General features: G+C 41.7%; 1 protein-coding gene across 2 annotated transcripts in view; it reads right to left on the bottom strand.

Annotated features, from left to right (window-relative positions):
* The window catches only part of FRY (furry homolog (Drosophila)), a 302,629-nt gene that overhangs the window by 106,068 nt on the left and 177,617 nt on the right, over positions 1 to 18,944 (bottom strand). For both annotated transcript variants that reach the window (XM_011997805.1, XM_011997806.1), the window contains exons 30-35: positions 16,560 to 16,659; positions 16,074 to 16,245; positions 9,237 to 9,493; positions 8,611 to 8,757; positions 7,328 to 7,496; positions 5,979 to 6,069 (exon numbers count right to left, since the gene is read on the bottom strand). In XM_011997805.1, the coding sequence (XP_011853195.1) occupies positions 5,979 to 6,069; positions 7,328 to 7,496; positions 8,611 to 8,757; positions 9,237 to 9,493; positions 16,074 to 16,245; positions 16,560 to 16,659 (936 nt within the window). The remainder of the gene's footprint in view (positions 1 to 5,978; positions 6,070 to 7,327; positions 7,497 to 8,610; positions 8,758 to 9,236; positions 9,494 to 16,073; positions 16,246 to 16,559; positions 16,660 to 18,944) is intronic.

Genomic DNA, 18,944 nt, shown 5'->3' with positions numbered 1-18,944 from the left:
GTTCAGGGCTCTCAGCTCTGAAGGCTGTGAGACCCCTGATTTCCCACTTCACACCTCTATATTTCTGTGTGTGTGTCTTTAATTCCTCTAGCGCCGCTGGGTTAGGGTCTCCCCGACCCAGCTGGTCTCGGCACAGGGAAAGGTCCTAGTTGGAGAGTAATTTAACCAGAGGGACTCTTTGGTCTGGTCTCTCTTGTTTCTTGTTAAGAAGTAATCCCCGCCCAAAACAAACAAACAAACAAAAAACAGAAACAAAAACAAAACAAAGAAAATAAAAATGGTGAAGTATAGTAATTCATAGACATCATCTTATTTAATCTTGCTCATTCATCTTTGAGATAAGCATTATTTATTCGACAATGAGGAAACTGAGGACAAGTGAAGTTATACACCTTGTTTAGTGTTGACCACAGGGAGGTGGCGGTGCAGGAGGCCTTCAGTGCCATGCCAACTCCCCGCGTAGAACACGAAGCTTTAAGGCTGAGCTCTCTCTCACTAGCTCTGTAACCATGGCCAAGGCCTCTACCTTCCTGGGGAACTTGTTTCCACAATTGCAAGAAGGGCATCATAATAATACTCTGTCTTTTATTTAATTGGGGTTGTTTGAGGGATCAAAAGCAAGGACGTGAGAGTGTTTCCAAAACTGCAAGACACTGTCTGACTATAAGGTATTAGTTATTATGCTTCTACCTAGGATTTCTAGAAAGAAATCAATAGCGTATTTCTCAAACAAAGGTCTACCGTGTAGGGCAAGGGTGTAGTTCAGGGGCAGTGTGGGCAAAATGGTGTGTCTATATTTATTTTATATAAAATGACACACAGCAGGTTTTATCAACTTAATATATATGTAGCCAAAGCAAAGAACTAAGGCAATCTAGAAATACCTGGAAAACTCAAGCCAAAATAGGTGTGTCCCTCTACATTACTGACCGGGTATTCTGACTTAACTCATAACAGATCAAATACTCTATTTCTTTTAGGGACACTGGAAGGTGCAGGGCTATTGCTGTCCTCACTAACGTGTGGAGAAAGAGAATGTTTCAGCAAAAAGTCCTGGATGTGCCGTTACGATGCCCATCTTGTCCCAGGTGTACAACCTTAGAGCACTGCCTCAGTGATTCGGATTTGCTGAATTACAGAAACGTACTGTAATGAGCTTGGTTTTATTCACTTCTTAGATATTTGCACCAGCATTTCCCCACTCCTGACAGCTATCTTTTCCCCAGTAACTTCATACCTCAAACATTCTTCACTGTTAAATATTCCGGGCATTTGTGAATCTATAAGAACAGAATAACTAAGACATCGATCAGTTTAGCTTCATACAAATCGGCCAACTAAATCAGACTGTAAGTATTTATGAAAATAAACTGGAAAAGGACAAACTTATTACCTTCTGAAGTTCTTTAACCATATTTATGCTGATAAATGCAAAGTGATAAACAGCATCTGCTAAGCCCAGACATCATTCAGAAAGGAACAAAAGCATGGTGGTGAAAGAATGGCACATCTGCAGGTTTCCGCTGGATGGAGAACGCCACGGCACTTCCAGCTACCATGAACTGTGCTCTATGTCGGGGTTTAAATTGTGCCTGGAGGGCCCGGACAGGGAAGAATTACAGGATGGATGGCAACTGTCTCTTTTCCCTTTTGAGTTGGATTTAAAGGGGTGTTGGGTGGAGTTTATTTATGAGGCTGGAATAAAGGGGAGGAGCAAGTCCCTTCCAGACTGTTCTCCTTGTTCTGGAGAAGACTAAAACCACAGTGTAGCAAAGTGTATGTCTGGCAAGGAAAAAGTAAAAACTGACTCCCAAGTGTAAAATCTGTTATTTTCCTTTGCTTTTCTGGGTTGATGAGGCTTATTTTGGGTCTGGTCCCTGGAAGAATTTCAAGGATTAAGTAGAATCTTTGATGCCTTTTAACATCAGAGGTATATACCTTAAGAAATACATCATGAAAAGAGCTCTGGTAAGAGAAAAATTAGAAGGATGAAATGTGCCCCTCAGTTTTACCTTGTTGATTTAGCTCAAATTAATAATACTTAGATAACTGAACTAATAGTTCATATATATTAATGTATATCAACACTTATCAATTTAGATAGAAATTATTTCTGTTTCAACACAGATCGTTCAAAATTTACACAGACGAGGTTAACTGCTTTAGCTGCCTATGAAAAATCCCTTCGTGGGCATATAAATTTATAAAAATATTTTATTAAGAATGATGTATTGAAAATACTCGTGGCTGGATGCAGTCACTCACACCCATAATCCCAGCCTTGAGGTGGGAGGCTGAGGTGGGAGGAGTCCAGGAGTTTGAGACCAGCCTGGGCAACGTAGTGAAACCCCGTCTCTATAAGAAATAAAAAAATGAGCGAGGTGTGGTGGCACATGTCTGTACTCCCAGCTACCCAGGAGGCTGAAGCAGGAGGACCGCTTGAGCCTGGGATGCTGAGCCTGCAGTGAGCTGTGATTTCGTGCATTTCAGCCTAGGTGACAGAACGAGACCCTGTCTCAAAAACAAAAACTTATGAAGATTGTCTCTGTATACTTTAAAAATTGCTATAAACTACTCTTTTAATATGTTCATTTTGATGCCTAGTAAAATAAACTACATGAAAAATCTTAGAGTGTAGGTGTACTTTCTGTTACAATTTCTGACAGTTTTTAAAAAGTTTTATTAATACACAATAGATGTACCTTTTTCAGGGTAGATGTGAACATTTGATACATGCATTCAATGTGTAAATATCAAATCAGGGAAATTGGGATATCCGTCATCTTAAATATTTATTTTTTCTTTATGCTAGGAACTTACGAATTATTCTCTTCTAGTTATTTTGAAATGTTTAATACATTACTGTTAACTTGAATAGCTTTTTTTTTTAAAAAAATTGAATGTTATAAAACGTGCTTTTCCTTTTCTTACTTTGGCTACTGGGGCCTTAAAATTAGGTTAAGCTGTAGTTTTCCTTAGTCAGGACTTAAGACACCAACTATCTTACTTGGCACATATTCTTTTACTCTGGTTTTAACGTTCTTTCACTTAAGCTATACGGTTTGTTTGTGCTTTTGTCAGTGGGAACGGTATTATTAAATATTACTGAGTCACATCAAAGAAACATTAATCTAGTTGTAAAGAACACGGAGCCAAGGCGGCCATTTTGTCCAACTCCATGGTGCTTCCCTCAGCCCAGCAATGGATATGGTGGAAGAGATGCCTCACTCCTGAGGTGTGTTAACACAGCAGCCTGGGGTGGTGTTTCTGAACAACACTGTCTCTGTAGGCTCTTTGCCTATAAGGACTGTAAAGAAAGGAGTAAATCGCTTTCCTCCGAGAAGGGTTACTGAAAGGGTAAGAGAAAGGGGACTGGTGGTGGTTGGACAGCTTACCCACCTCTGGGGCTGTGATGTTTCTCCTATTTTCATTCACTTACCAAATGAACACTTTAAAATGCCTACTATGGACAGCACAGTAGACTAATCACTGAGCATGGAAAAATGTGTAAGACAGGGGTGTCCAATCTTTTGGCTTCCCTTGACCACACTGGAAGAAGAACTGTCCACACTAACACAATAGCTGATGAGCTAAAAAAATAAATAAATAAAATCACACACACTCAAAATCTCATAATCTTTTAAGAAAGTTTATGAATTTGTGTTGGGCCATATTCAAAGCTGTCCTGGGCCACGTGTGGCCTGTGGGCCGCAGGTTGGACAAGCTTGGTATAAGAGATACGCAGTCTCTCTGTGTTCTCTAGGAATTAAAATCTGGTGGTTGAGATAAGTGTGTCTGTAAGTACCTATACATCAACATGACAGAGATTACAAGGAGGGAAGGGCGATAAGTAGATTGAAGAGAAAAAAGGATTTTAGGCTGAGGGCACAGTCTACTTTCATAGAAAAAAAAGAATACAGTAGAGAAATAGTGTAGGTGCTGTATGGGATCAATGGAATAGTGGTGTCCGTTGGGAGAGAATATTCATGGACATGTTTGCACATATATGTGAATATGATCAATCAATATGTTATAGGTAGATAATATAAAATAATCTGACATGTATGAATATGTGTGATATATATGAGTAGATAATTGCATCAGGTTTTCCAATGACCAGCAGAGATACGGTGAGAGAGCAGGAGTAACAGCTAAACAAGAAAATCTCTCTTGAAGATGTTCTGTGATCTTGATATTAGAGAGATTACTGGCTTCTTAAGTTCAAAGGCACCACTAAAAACTAGGCAGGGCCAGGCACAGTGGCTCACGCCTGTAATCCCAGCACTTTGAGAGGCCAAGGCGGGCGGATCACGAGATCAGGAGATCGAGACCATCCTGGCTAACACGGTGAAACCCCGTTTCTACTAAAAATAGAAAAATTAGCCAGGCTTGATGGCGGGCACCTGTAGTCCCAGCTACTCGGGAGGCTGAGGCAGGAGAATGGTGTGAACCCAGGAGGCAGAGCTTGCAGTGAGCCAAGATAGAGATTGCGCCACTGCACTCCAGCCTGGGCGACAGACCCAGACTCCGTCTAAAAAAGAAAAACAACTCTAGGCAGGACACTCAGAACTCTGGCCCTAAACAGGCCTTTGTAATGAGATGTTAATACATGGAGATCTATCACCTTTCTACCTCAAATAAAATTCAGAGGGGAAACTCAGACAAAACAATAAATTATCAAGAATGTTATACTCTAGTGAGAAAGTAAAAATATCTTTAGAGAAATACTGTGATTTTTATCATGAGGTAGTTTTCCAAGGAAGGTAATAGTAATAGCAAATACAGATTTTAAAAAATAACATGCTAATTAATAATCTTGTACCTTCACTAATATGGGGGAGTATAAAAACCTTTATTCATTCCTGAGAAAGAAATAAAAGCCTTTATTAGAGAACTACAAAGGACAAGGTCTGTAATTCATGATCTGCTGGGTTTGGGCTTTTAGTCTGAAGGGAAGCCCGTATGGATGAACATCTGTCTAAAGGTAACACAGCTGCCCAGCAATGCAGTGAGGAATCTGGCAGGCGCCTGAATTAGGGAAGGAGCCTTCAGAGCCCCAGGGGCAGGCAGCCCTGTGTCGGGTCGTCTCCACGTCAGCCCCTGCTGTGCCCCAGTGCACGTGATGAAATCCTCAGGATGCTCAGGAAGCACTGTGGGCTTGCTGGGGCATTTTGGGCTAAGTGACTTATTTTCATTACTTGATCCCCTAAATTGTCTTTAATATGAATTTGTGAGCATCTCATCCTTAAAAGGGCTCCCTCATTACCTTTCACTATAAAATGCTCAGCTGAAGGCATTTTCAACACTGTGAGGATCATCCTAATTTTCCTTTTTTAAAAATTTGAGTTTTGTTTTTCTCTCCTGGTTTCTCTCCCTGCTCTTCACAGTCAACTGCAGGAAACAGTGACTCTGATTTGACTACTGATGAGTAGTTCATAGGCAAGGCAATAAGGAGGATGAGATATGGGGGAAATATTATTATTAAAGAGCTAATGTGGAGGGAATGGAGACTTTGTTTAGCAGGAAGAGATAGTGTTTCGGTTAACCAAGACAGGACAAAGCAAAAATAAAATAAGAATAAGGATGTTTCATAGAACTCACCTCAGGATGACTACTTTATCCCTAAGAAATTATTCAGCAATCAGATTTGAAAATTTCACATGGCATTTCTAATTCCAGATGGTCTGTGCCCATTAACAGAACAACTCATGGTTTTTACTAAGCCCTGGGATAAGTGGAATTCCACCACCAGAACAACACCCTTCTTAATCTTTCTCTTCTCTGACTTTGCACAGAAATAACTGTTATCTTTAGGGATATACAGACTAGAGGTGGAAAGTAAGTCTCAGTTTCTAAAAACAAAGAAGGATTTTTATGTATGTGCAAAATTTATGAAACTCCACAAACCTGTATTGATGTCTTTGTATAGATTATTGCAGAACATTACACTGGATATTAAGTCAAATTTCTGCACCAACCTTTCATCAGATTCTTTTAATATCTTGTTCTCCTCAGCATCTGGGAAATTGTCCTGGCCAGCAACCACTGTGTTGCTGCTAGAAGTGGTTCCTGTAGATGGGATTGGAAGAAAAACACTTAGAAAAAGATGCAAGCCGGGGGGTCAAGCTCAAGTCTCAAGTAATTCCAGGGAAAGATTTCCTGTAAAATCTTATGTTTGGAAGATTTTTTACATCTTCTGCACAATCTCAGACATTCTAAACAATCTTCCAAGCCCACACCACTGAAATGAGAGAATCGTAGACATCTGTTATGGTCAAACCAAATTCCTTAACTCTTGTAAAGCAAGGCTACATTCTTGAAACCTCTTCTTCCTGGCCACTTAGGTAATAAACTTATTTATAGTGGCTGGCCCTGCTGTTGGCTGCTTTAGTATTTCTGGGTCCAGGAGTTACTAAACCAATGCTAGCGAAGTAAGACCAAGTACCTAGCACTTCTGATTGCTGTGCTGCTGCTTCCCTGTAAGAACACTGCTCTGGTGGCAGGGTGTAGGGTGAACAGAGGGCACAGGAGACTCGGGGAGGAGAGGAATTGGAAGGCAGTTACTGCATGAGGTCAGCAGAAGGGAGGCAGGCTTCAAGAGATTTGAGGAGGATGGCATATATTTCATGAAAGGTTGCTGAGACACCAATTAACCAAAAGTGATAATACTTTTCGGGGGTATTTTAATCAACGCTGAAGGAATATTAGCCAAGGGAGGGTCCAGATACAAGAAGGAGGATCCAGAAATGAGATTACTGAGTGACTACAGTGTCCTGGCTGGGATTGGCCTGAAATACAAAGTTCTGTGATGGAGGATGCTTGAGCCACAGATTCTCAGTCATCTTTACAAGATCATATCATTAACCCTACAGTCCCTAAGAGACTCAGTTATTCTCTTTTTTTGAGACACAATCTTGCTCTGTCACCCAAGCTGGAGTGTAGTGGTAAAATCTCGGCTCACTGCCACCTCCGCCTCGTGGGTTCAAGCGATTCTCCTGCCACAGCCTCCTGAGGAGCTGGGAGTACTGGTGTGTGCCACCACGTCCGGCTAAGTTTTTCTATTTTTAGTAGAGATGGGGTTTCACCATGTTGGCCAGGCTGGTCTTGAACTCCTGACCTCAGCTTCGGCCTCCCAAAGTGCTGGGATTGCAGGCGCGAGTCCCCACGCCCAGCCCATGTCTCAGTTATTCTTAAGCCATCTCTTAATTGAATGCACACACAGGAATAAGAAAAAAGTAACAAACACATTCTCATATCCTTTCAGGAATCTACATGAAGGAAACCCCAGGGATCTGTGACCAGGTGTCTGCCCGGTGGCTCTTCTTACCTGAGGCTGCTGCGGAGGCCTTGCTGCTGGCCGTGAAGCGGTAGAAGGGCGGGTTGTCGCAGTGCTGGACGATGGGGTTCACGGGCTCTGTCTGCTGCAGCTCAAAGAGAAGCTCTTCCATGGTTTGAATGGTGTTGTTACGGCACAAGTATATTGCCACTTTTTTAATCTGAGAAGAGAAAAAGAAAACAAGGGATGTTTCACAGAGCCTAGTCCACAGGAACGCTAGGTCAGTAAACCTCTCATTTAGATAAGTGTGTCATCATGCAGGAGCTGTCACCGTGATAGCTACTCTTTGTGTGATCCTAGGATGAACCAAGGGCTTGGATTAAAATTCACCTCTCTTCATCACCTGCATGTCTGACAGCAGTGTGTTCTTAAAGTCCTTACCTTTTCTAATGGCTAAGTTTTAAAAAGTTACTTTTGAGGCACGTGAATTCTATCTAAACTGAAAACTTGCCATCAAAGGTCTCATCTTCAGAAAGAATTTTATTTATACAAACCCTGGGAAAAAACTGTTAGCTATTTTTGTTTAAAAAGGAATCCAGTCCCCTGCTATTCTCTTCCCCCCAAGAAACAAATGAGTTTTAGCTGTTTTTACGGTTTTAAATTTTAAAAATAACTCTGGATTAAAGCTCCACATTACTGCAGGCCTCACAGTCCAACCTGAGCCCTGCAAGCTGCAGTGAGGCTTATGTGACTCAAAGCAGCAGGAAGGCATAAACCGTCACAAAAACAACCAGCACAGAAATGCCAATGGAGTTTGGGTTTTCAAAATGCTGTCATTCTGTTGATCCTATCACTTTTAAATACCAACAGTAAATATCAGACATTGCAGAAGGATTTCTCTGTGCTTACTTCCCTCTTCTACCACTTGAATTTGAAGAGAAAAACCTGGATACTCTACTTTCTTATTCTGTTTCAAGCGCATCAAGATGTAAACATTAGTAATAATACAACACTTTACTTAGTGTCTCTTACATAGTAGGTCCAATGTTTATAGAAGGCAGCTTTCGGAAACTGCCAAAAAATATCCACCCCCTGTATCAATAGGTTCCTGTGTCCCAAGGCTCAGAGCAAGGAGATGACAGAGGCATCACTAGCACACATAGCCAGTGTCTAGGGGGCAAGAAGGGAACTTTTATGTAATATCTGGATAAGCTCTCAGGTGACTAACTGGACATTTCTATTTTAGCTGGAGCAAAGAGCACATTCTGACTTGCAAATTGCACATGGGAGTCCCTGCAGGAATAATCACTCTTGAAGGTCTGAGAAACACTTACATAGGGTAGGAGAACTGTGTCACTGCTGACCCCACAGAGGCTAATCAGGAACTGCAAGGTGATCCTCAGGTTGTTGCTCCATTTCTCATTGTTGGCTAAAGCATTCCAAGCATTTTCCATTTCTGGCCCAGGAACTTCATCTCCATACTATATAACAAAGTAAAAACCAGCCCAAGAGATGTATGAAAACTGTAAGGATGCAAAATGTTTGACCAAAAGTAGTTTTGAGGGTCATGACCATCTCAAAATCATAAGGAGGAAACATGATCATTTATCAGAAAGATGCCATCTTTCAGCAAATAGTAATTAATAACGCACAAATCAGTCATGCACAATACCTATTCATGTGAGTTTTTAAAACATTAGGCTTATTTTTATTTTTATTATTATACTGAAAATTGCTGTAAGATACACATTACATAAAGTTTACCATCACCACCATTTGTAAGTGTACAGCCTGTGGCATTAAGTCCATTCATATTGCTGTGCAACCATCACCACTATTTATCCCCATTCATGTGATTTTAAAGGAATTCCATTTTCCCTGGGGTTTGACTAACCCATTTTTTTTTTTTTTTTCTGATGATGGAGCCATGCTATTTGAAGCACATTTCCTCTGAGTTTACCTTGGCCGTCATGTACATGAGGTTGTTCAGGACCAGTGACGTGGCTTCTGGAGAGCCCCAGCCATTTCCTCTCAGCCCGTGAGAAGCAGTGACATCGCCTTCCCGGTCCTTGACTTCGTCCTCTGGGCTGCTGGGGCTCGACCCTGGGAGGAGGAGCCTGCTGTCCACCAGCTCGATGTTGTGCAGCCAGGGCAGCAGGTAGGTGAGCATGATCTGGCGCCCGTTGGGGTGCGTTGTGGGGAATCGCTGGCTTACCTCTAAAGATAATTGCAGTGACGGAGAGTCATTCATACCTTATTCCATGAAAATAAATTAAAATTCAAATGCCGGGCCCGGCGCGGTGGCTCACACCTGTAATCCCAGCACTCTGGGAGGCCGAGGTGGGCGGATCACAAGGTCAGGAGATGGAGGCCATCCTGGCTAACACGGCGAAACCCTGTCTCTACTAAAAATCCAAAAAATTAGCCGGGCGTGGTGGCGGGCGCCTGTAGTCCCAGCTACTGGGGAAGCTGAGGCAGGAAATGGCGTGAACCCGGGAGGCGGAGCTTGCAGTGAGCCGAGATCACGCCACTGCACTCCAGCCTGGGTGACACAGCAAGACTCCGTCTCCAAAAAAAAAAAAAAAAAAAAAAAAAAAAAAAAAAATTCAAATGCCAACTTGCAGACTGAACAGTGTCCTACATTTACGAAACATTTTCATATACAGGAGCTCCTCAAGGCCACAGAATCATAAAACCAAGGCTTGTCTGCAAGCTTGTTGCTCCACATCTGGTGCCCTGTGCAGGAAAGTGTATAGCACTGTGGGGCAAGCACAGGCTTGGTAAAAGTGGAGTGAGTTCAAATCTACTGCTAGCGGAAGACGTACATCAGAAGGTGGACAAACTAAGGGACTCGGAGTCAGAAGGGCATGTGTTCAGATTCCACATCCACCACATACTAGCGGCATGTGACTCTGGGCTAGTTACTTAACCTCTCTGCTCCTCAGTTCCCTTGTCGGTAAAATGGAACTGACAGGGCCCCACATCAGGCTACTGTAACGACTAAAAGATATAATTATAATGAATGCAGTGTGCTCAGCACAGTGCCTATCATCCAGCAGGCTCTTATAAATTGTGGTTAGGATCAGTCTAACATCAATGATTATCTTTCCACTGACCCAGTGTCTTACAAAGAGTCTTCCATGAAAAACTGGCTGTTAAAAAGTGACATGTGGATCTCTAGGAAGGATAAACCCAGTTTGCAGAGTCGTCTTGAAAACTGCTAAGCATGTGCAAGGTGCCTGCCAAGGGCTGCGTGTCCCTTGTGAGACAAGTGAGTCCAAACAGTGAAGCCCTAGGTCTGGTCCAGCCATTTCACCATTACTTTCTCTCAGAGCATTTTGGCATTGTTTCACTGCTGGCAGCATTTAATTTTATAATCCAAACAAACTTTCTAAGATAGAGAAGCACAGCATTATGTATATGCAGTAGGCTCCGATGTAATCTCCTATTTCTCATATCTAGAGAAGAAGGTGTTTTATCCTCAGGGAAATTAGAAAGCTTGGTCTTATACAGGTGTGATGATCCAGTGTGGCAATGCAATCTCACTTAGACGGCTCATGGCTGCTAAATAATAGAACAACACAGACGCCAGAAATTATACCAAGATAATCCACTGGATCTTCTGAAACAGCAGCTTTAATCGATTTGGCCCTTTTCCTAAAATTAAAATTATAATTTTTTACTTTGGAGACCATAATGTTATATCACAATACTCAGACAGTGCTAAGCTATTATGTCTTATATAGGTCAAAATTTCCAAATTTACTTGATTTCTACATTTACGGATGTGTCGGATGTATGTGACTGTTATGTCACATACCCAAATCCTTATGAAATCAGAACATTCATTTGTCCCAAGGTACGGGGCATTTTCTAGGCACAAGCCACTGTGCTAGACATGACAAAGACAGCAAAGACTGACGAATGATGCAGTTCCTGCCCCTAAGAAACAGACTCCGGCAAATTATGTTGACAAATCACTCTGTGGCAAGGGAAACTGTGACAAATGAAATCAGAAAGACACAGAGTGCTTTGGGGGTTCGGTGGTGGAAAATGACTTCTGGGTGCAAAGACTCAGAATTTAGTTTCATGGTGGGAAAACTATTTAAACTCCACTAGAAGGATCTGGACTTTGAAGAGGGGGAAAAAAAAATTCCCAGAAACGAATAAGAGACAGAGCAGTTACTCAAAAGACCTATCTTTTAACAATGGTATAAAAATCTATAGACTTTTTGGAGCTAAGACTTATGTATTACATAATTTGCTTATTATGTTAATTGCATTTTGTCTGACAGACATCAGCACCAAGAGGGTAGGGATGTCTGTCTGAGGTATCGCAAGCACCCAGGTAGCTCCTGGACAGTCAAGGGTGGTTCCCTTTTTAAAAGGGAACAAGAAAATAAAAATGCCATAGACATGCAAACAGCCCTCTATTCACAGCCCCAGAAATACTTTAAATAAAATGTGAGACACCATCAGTGGGATGCTCTTGTTCAGTGATCCTGAACAATTTGGCCGTTTACAATAATTAGGTCATTTGAAATTACAGGCAATAAAAATTTCACCACAGGGTTTATATTAAAAACAAGTGTTTGGAATCTATTACAACCTCCTAATTTTTCTGTGCTATTTTTAAAAAGTTAATTTCCCATAAGTCAAAACAACCAAAAGGAAATTCTTGAAGGAAATGTAGGTTGAACCTGCTTGCAACTCATAGGAGCCTCTGATCTGGGTAAAGTTGCTGGACTGTTTGTCTTCTCTCTCCTGAATCATGAACCACTCCCACTTTACTAGCATCTCCCTCTCAGCTAATACGCATGCTCCAATATCGCTCATCCTTACAACTCCTCCTCTGACACTGCACCCCGCTGGAGGCCCAGCCTCTCTTTCTGCATTCTTTCCCAGCCAGGCCACTGCAATCTGGCTTCTGCCACTACCTCCCTGCAGAAACCACTGACAGTTACCAATGAATCTTGAAACTCCGAGAGTCATTTTCAGGTCTTCTCTTCTGGGATCTCTCTTGCATCGGAGGCTGTGGACTGCTCACTCTCTCCTTCTAAAGCTCTTTTTCCTTTACATTTCCATGAAACTCTTCTCCTGAGTGTTCTCCCTCCATTCCTTCTCACCCTTCCGTCTTCCTCAGACCAGTCTGCAAAAGTGGGGGTGTCCAGGCCCTTTCTTTCACTCTGTGCTCTCTCCATTCCTGATCTCATCTGTGCCCGTGGCTCTAATCCCTTCCATCCTGCTGTGAGCTGCTACTGCTGACCTCCCCTCAGTCCAGGCTCATACATACAGGAGGAAGTCCAGCAGACACATACAGTCAACATTCTGGGCTGGCTCCCAATCTCTGCCTTGCCCCAAACCTTCTCCTCTCCCTGTATTGGGTTTCTAGGAGGGTTATCACCACTGACCTCCTTGGTATCACAGTAGGCATTCTCTTCTGTGCCTCTGCCTGGCAGCTTTTCACTCTGGTTTCTCCTCTCCAGTCTCATTGGGCTGTCTTTGTTCAGGCCCTTATCATTTATTATTTCCTCCTTGGACTATTGCCATTGTTTCTTAACTAGCCTCTTCTCTCCAGACTGGATGTTCACTAATCCACTCTCCATAATGCAACCAGGCTTTTACAAATGCAGTCTAATCTTGATACTCACTCTTCTTGTTTGCAACTCATCAGTGGCTTTGAAAACCCCAGCAGCTTGCTTGGATGCTCTCTCTGTTTACAGAGCTCTGAAGGGGGATTCAAAAAGCACACATGGAAGATTGTGGGCCTGCAAACCTCTTAGTGTACACAAGGCCTTCCAAGATACGATTTTGGCCTCTGCGTCGGTCCACTACCATCTCTAGCTTTTCCTGTTCCTGCACATTATGTTACCTAAGCTGACCTCTATATAATCCCCTAATTATATCATGCTAATTTGTAACTCTAAGCCCATGCATATGCAATAGTCTCTTGGTCTGTAATGTCTGTCAGCTACTTGTCTGCTATGCAAATTTCTACTCCTTTCAAACTACAGCTGAGACAACTTCTCTGGGAAGTCTTCTGATATTCCTGGCCCAATAATTGATTACTCCCTCAGCTAGTGTCTAATACACTGGGCATTTTACTTTTTCAAAAAATTGCATTTGCTATACTGTATCAAAATCATTTGATTGCACATCTAATTTTTTTTTTTTTTGAGACACAGTCTCGCTCTGTTCCCCAGGCTGGAGTGCAGTAGCACAATCTCGGCTCACTGCAACCTCCGCCTCTTGGGTTCAAGCAATTCTCGTGCCTCAGCCTCCTGAGTAGCTGGGACTATAGGCATGTGCCACCATGCCCAGCTAATTTTTATATTTTTAGTAGAGACAGGGTTTCGCCATGTTGGCCAGGCTGGTCTTGAACTCCTGGCCTCAAGTGGTCCACCTGCCTCAGCTTCCCAAGGTGCTGGGATTACAGACATGAGCCACTGTGTTTGGCTTGATTGCACATCTATCTTTACTGCTGGACTATGAAACTTTGATGGGAGATACTTTTATTTCCCTCTGTATTTCTGAAACCCAAGCACAGTGTCTAGCATGTAGGCAGCACTCAAAGCTTGGGTGAAGTGCATAAAAACAAATTTTAGTTTTGAAAGAAGAGAATTAATTTACTAAAAAGGCTTTCATTGGGTCTCTCCACTGTTTCTGGTATTACACACAGAAGTGACTAACTCTGCCTCAGGTAGATGGAGAGGTCTGCACAGTAGAGCTGGATGTTAAGTTAGAGCTTATGGAAAGCTGAAGTTAGGAAGAAAGGGTGAGGGCCATTCAACAGCATGTACAGAAGCAAAGATTTACAAGAGGACCTGGAATGTTGGTCAAAGATTCAGTAGGATTGGAGTAGAGGATTCTTGAATGAAAAGGTAGAAAGCAAGTTTAGAAAAAGCGTTTTTTTCCCCCATCCCTTGGCTGAGTTCTAATTTTATAGCAATGGCTTTGGAGGAAGACAGATCTAGATTTAATTCTGGCTTGGTTGCTTCCTAGCTATATGGTCTTGAAGAAATTATTTAACATCTCTAAACCATAGTTTCTCATCTGTAAAACAGTGATGATGGTGTTGGTGGTCGTTGTGATAATTCCATGCCAGAACTGGGTCAGTTGCTTGGTTTTCATTCGATCATTTTAATCTTCACACATCCTATGGGGCAGTCATTACTATTACAGATAAGGAATGTAATTTAGAGGTTCTGTGACTTGCCCACAGTCAAACAACTAGTGAAAGGTTGCCTGACTTCAAAGCCTCTGTTCTAACCACTGTACTATACCAGGGGTTATAAATATTAAGTGGTGAATGCAATGCACATAAAGTGCCTAGCACGGAGCCTGGTACCTACTATCCACTCACTAAATATAGGCTGTTATCAGCTATTTTTAGGACAATTGGGCAGAGAAGTTTGAGTTAAGAACTTCTGTACATATTTGGCTTTGCATAGTGGATGGATTGCCACATGGAGGATAAACTGTAGTTAGGTAACGCAGAGGCAGGGAAGGACTGAGGAGGATCCGGACAAAGAAGTGGTGAGGTGGTGATAGAGATGGAAAAAGAGGATGAATTCAAGAGACCAAAGTCTGTCTCTTGGCAAAGTGCTACATAAGCTTAGGCAGGAAGTTAGTTGATAAATACAATTCTTTTTTCTTTTTTTTTTTTTTGAGACAGAGTCTCACTCTGTTGCCTAGGCTGGAGCGGAGTGGCATGATCTTGGCTCACTGCAACCGCCACCTCCTGGGTTCAAGTGATTCTCCTACCTCAGCCTCCCAAGTAGCTGGGACTACAGGCGCGGGCCACAATGCCCAGCTAATTTCTGTATTTTTTGTAGAGATGGGGTTTTACCATGTTAGCCAGGCTGGTCTCCAACTCCTGACCTCAGGTGATTAGCCATCCTTGGCCTCCCAAAATGTTGGGATTACAGGTGTGAGCAACCACGCCCGGCCTATCAAATGCAATTCTTTAGCAATTAATTTTCACAAAAACTATTAATGAAGATTGTAAAGAATATGCAAAAATTCAAACTTTCAACAACTTATATATGTGGCAAAATACAAGCTACAAAACGCCACCACTACCACAACCACCAAACAACTTACAGCAATTATATGTATTATAAATTATACTGTTCATATTTAGCTTTTGTGGGAAATTAGTTTCTTTGGGAAATTTATATATATAATGTGTGCAGAAGTTAGTATTATTAATCTAAGCACCTTACATTTGTCATATGTATGTTTATGCCTACATTGCTTTAGATAAAGAACTTTTTTTCATTTAAAAATTATTACAGAATTTACTTTCACATGTAACTGGATCTAGCCCACAGTAATTCTGACCTACAAACTTAGCATCACTAATTATCACTCTAAGATTTTTTTTTTTTTTTTTTTTGAGACAGAGTCTCTCTCTGTCGTCTAGGCTGGAGTGCAGTGACACGATCTTGGCTCACTGCAACCTCTGCCTCCTGGGTTCAAGTGATTCTCCTGCCTCAGCCTCCCAAGTAGCTGGGATTACAGGCACATGCCACCACACCTGGCTAATTTTTGTAGTTTTAGTAGCGACAGGATTTCACCATGTTGGCCAGGCTGGTCTCAAACTCCTGATTCAAATGATCTGCCTGCTTCGCCCTCCCAAAGTGCTGGGATTACAGGCATAAGCAGCATCGCTCCCAGTCATAACTCTAATATTAAACTAGAATTTAAAAAGAAAAATTACTTAGAGTAACGAAATGATCACATATGTCATTATCAGAAATGATCACATATGTTATTATTGACTATTGCCTGGTACCTGAGAAGAGGGGGAGTGTGAGCTCAGGGTACATCCTGGCCAGTTCACAGGACAAGAGGGTGAGCGACACGCTGTAGAGGGGGGGCAGCGGGCCATGTGTTCCATAGAGAATACTTCCCGGTCTTTGCTCAGCGACTTTCTTCGAGTATACAAAAAGCTTTGCTTCAAGGATCTATAAAGAGGTAGGAAAGTAAAAAGTAGTATGAAAAATATTAGCTGGATACTTCAGGAGCATTTGTATTTAACAAAGGTTAGAGGTAACAAAATCAATTAACCCCCATTTAAAAACAGTATTAAAGGTGAAACATCAGTTTAATTAGTATGTTTACAAGAGATTATATAATTGCTTTCTCACTCTTCATAGCCACAAATGATATGCAGAAATAAACAAAGGCCTATCAATAAACAGCAATTAGGTAATCAACTACCATTTCTATTTTCTGCACTCAAGGATGGATGTTTTCTACGCCAGTAAATGATACGTGCCTGCATGAGTTGCATGGAGATTTCATAAATCTCTCTGTTGGTGTCAGAGGCCTTGAATAGAACAAGGTTTAACAATGTCACTATGTCGAAGGGATAGTTCCTAAAAACACAACACAACAAAACAAAACAAAGCATGGTTTATAAGACAGCGTGGCTAGGTTGTTACCTCTTAAAATTCTAGCTGGCATGCTGACCTTGGTCACTTATTAATGACATTTCCACCCCTATTTGGCCATTTTTTGCTTCCTTCTTTTTCTATTTGTCGGTAGATCAAGGGAAATGACTTTATTTTGGTTTAAAATTAAATACTGGACACCAGGATAAAAGAACACAAAAGTCTTATCTGATGCAAATGGACTTTAATGCAAACCGACAAGTGAAAAAGACAGAAAAGGATACGTGTACTAAATTTCTCAATAGCCCACCAAATTAATATTTTCATTTGATTCCTCTAAATTTATTAAGTACCAAACAACTATCAGGAACAACGTGCAAAGTACCAACGATACAAAGATAGCAAGGCTGGTCTCCATCCTTCAGGAGGGCTTAGAGTTTAGTCATGGAGACAACCTGTACAGTCTAGTTCTGGTGAGTGTTATGGTGGGAACATCCACAGCATGCTACAACGATCCTGATGAGGGACACCTACGTTAGATGGGGGGTAGGGAAGTCTTTTCTGAAGAGGAAACAAGTAAAATGGGTCTTGAAGCACCAGGTGATATTAGTCAGGGTCATGGAAGGGGTAGTACAGGAGTGTTCCAGATAGAGAGGACAGCATTTTGAAAGCTTACAAGAATGAAACAGCAAGATACCTATTGTAAAAGGGAAGAATCTTTGTGTAGTAGACTGAATAAAATAAGTAGAGGCCCAGAAGGAGGTGAGGCTAGGCCAGTAGGTGGGTTCAGAAGATGACGAGCCTATGGACTTCACCCTAAAGTTTCAGAGAAGCACTGCAGGATTTGCCACGGGGAGGGAGGCAATGGCATTCACTTTTTAAACAATCATTCTGGTTGCTGTGTGGAGAATGGATTGTATGGGGCCAAGAGTGGAACCTGTTACAAGAATCCAAATGGGAACTGATGAGGGCTTGAATTAGGGCAGAAACAGTAGAGACAGAAGGAAGGGAGAGATCTGAGGAACACTAAGGAGATAAAATCAGCAGGATTTGGTAATTGATAGCATGTGTGGGACGGGGGGAGAGGAACACAGAAAATAGATTATGTGGCAATTGGCAGTATAACCATATAGAATAGAGAGATTAAATTCATTTTTTTCTTGCTATGTAATCCTATTTAAAGATGTTATCTTTTCACCATATGTATTTTCTTAGATTATAGTGGAAAAGAAGTCATAAATAGAAAACTCCTGGTGAGTTGAACTTTTTCTTTTCTTTTCTTATTTGAGACAAGGTTTCACTGTCACCCAGGCTGGAGTGCAGTGGCATGATCATGGCTCATTGCTGTCTTCACCTCCTGGGCTCAGGTGGATCCTCCTGACTTGGCCTCCCAAAGTGTTGGGATTACAGGTGTGAACCACTGCACCTGGCTGAGTTGAACTATTGAATGGTTTATATGTAGAAGGTGGGTGACTACTACTTATTTTCAAACAAACTTCAGGAAGAAAAAGACAGCTTGAAGGTGAAAAAACATGTTAGTTGTTTTTCCTTGGGATTCTTTTTTTGATTCCAAATAATTACATCGTCTAAGAAGTTCTGTTTTAGAACAATCACTGCTTTGGTTTGAATGTTTGCCCCACCAAAACTCATGCTGAAATTTAATCCCCAATGTGGCAGTATTGAGAAGTGAGACCTTTAAGTGGTGACTGGGTCATGAGGCTGCCCTCATGAATGGGTTAATCTATTCATGGATTAATGGATTGACACATATCATGGGAGTGGGGCCAGCAGCTTTGTAAGAGGAGGAAGAGAAGCTAGCATGCTCAACTCTGCTGCCATGTGAAGCCCTGAGCCATCTCAGGACTCTGCAGAGAGTCCCCATCAGCAAGAAGGCCCTCATCAGATGAGGCCCCTTGACCGTGCACTTAGTCTCTATAACTGTAAGAAACAAATTGCTTTCTCTATAAATTATCTAGGTATTCTGTTATAGGCAACAGAAAACAGAATGAGACAATCACCCTTCCGGAAAGGCTGTCCTACTACGAATACATCCCATTCTACATTAAGTTCAGTGAGAAATTATAGTAAGAATTGGCTAAACACATGAAAAAGTTTTTCTACTTTTAACATTACTCGAATATTAATTTTTATGACATATTTTTCTTCTAAAAGATTCAAGTAACACATAGGGCTAGAGGGTCCGCCCTGAAGATGGTTCACTTACAGGGCTACAAGTTGGTGTTGCTTGCAGGTAGGTGAATAGAATAAAA

This window comes from Mandrillus leucophaeus, unplaced genomic scaffold, assembly GCF_000951045.1.
Source record: "Mandrillus leucophaeus isolate KB7577 unplaced genomic scaffold, Mleu.le_1.0 Scaffold549, whole genome shotgun sequence".
NCBI lineage: Eukaryota > Metazoa > Chordata > Mammalia > Primates > Cercopithecidae > Mandrillus > Mandrillus leucophaeus.
The sequence above is the reverse complement of the archived record's forward strand: the minus strand, read 5'-3'. Positions and strand labels throughout refer to the sequence as shown.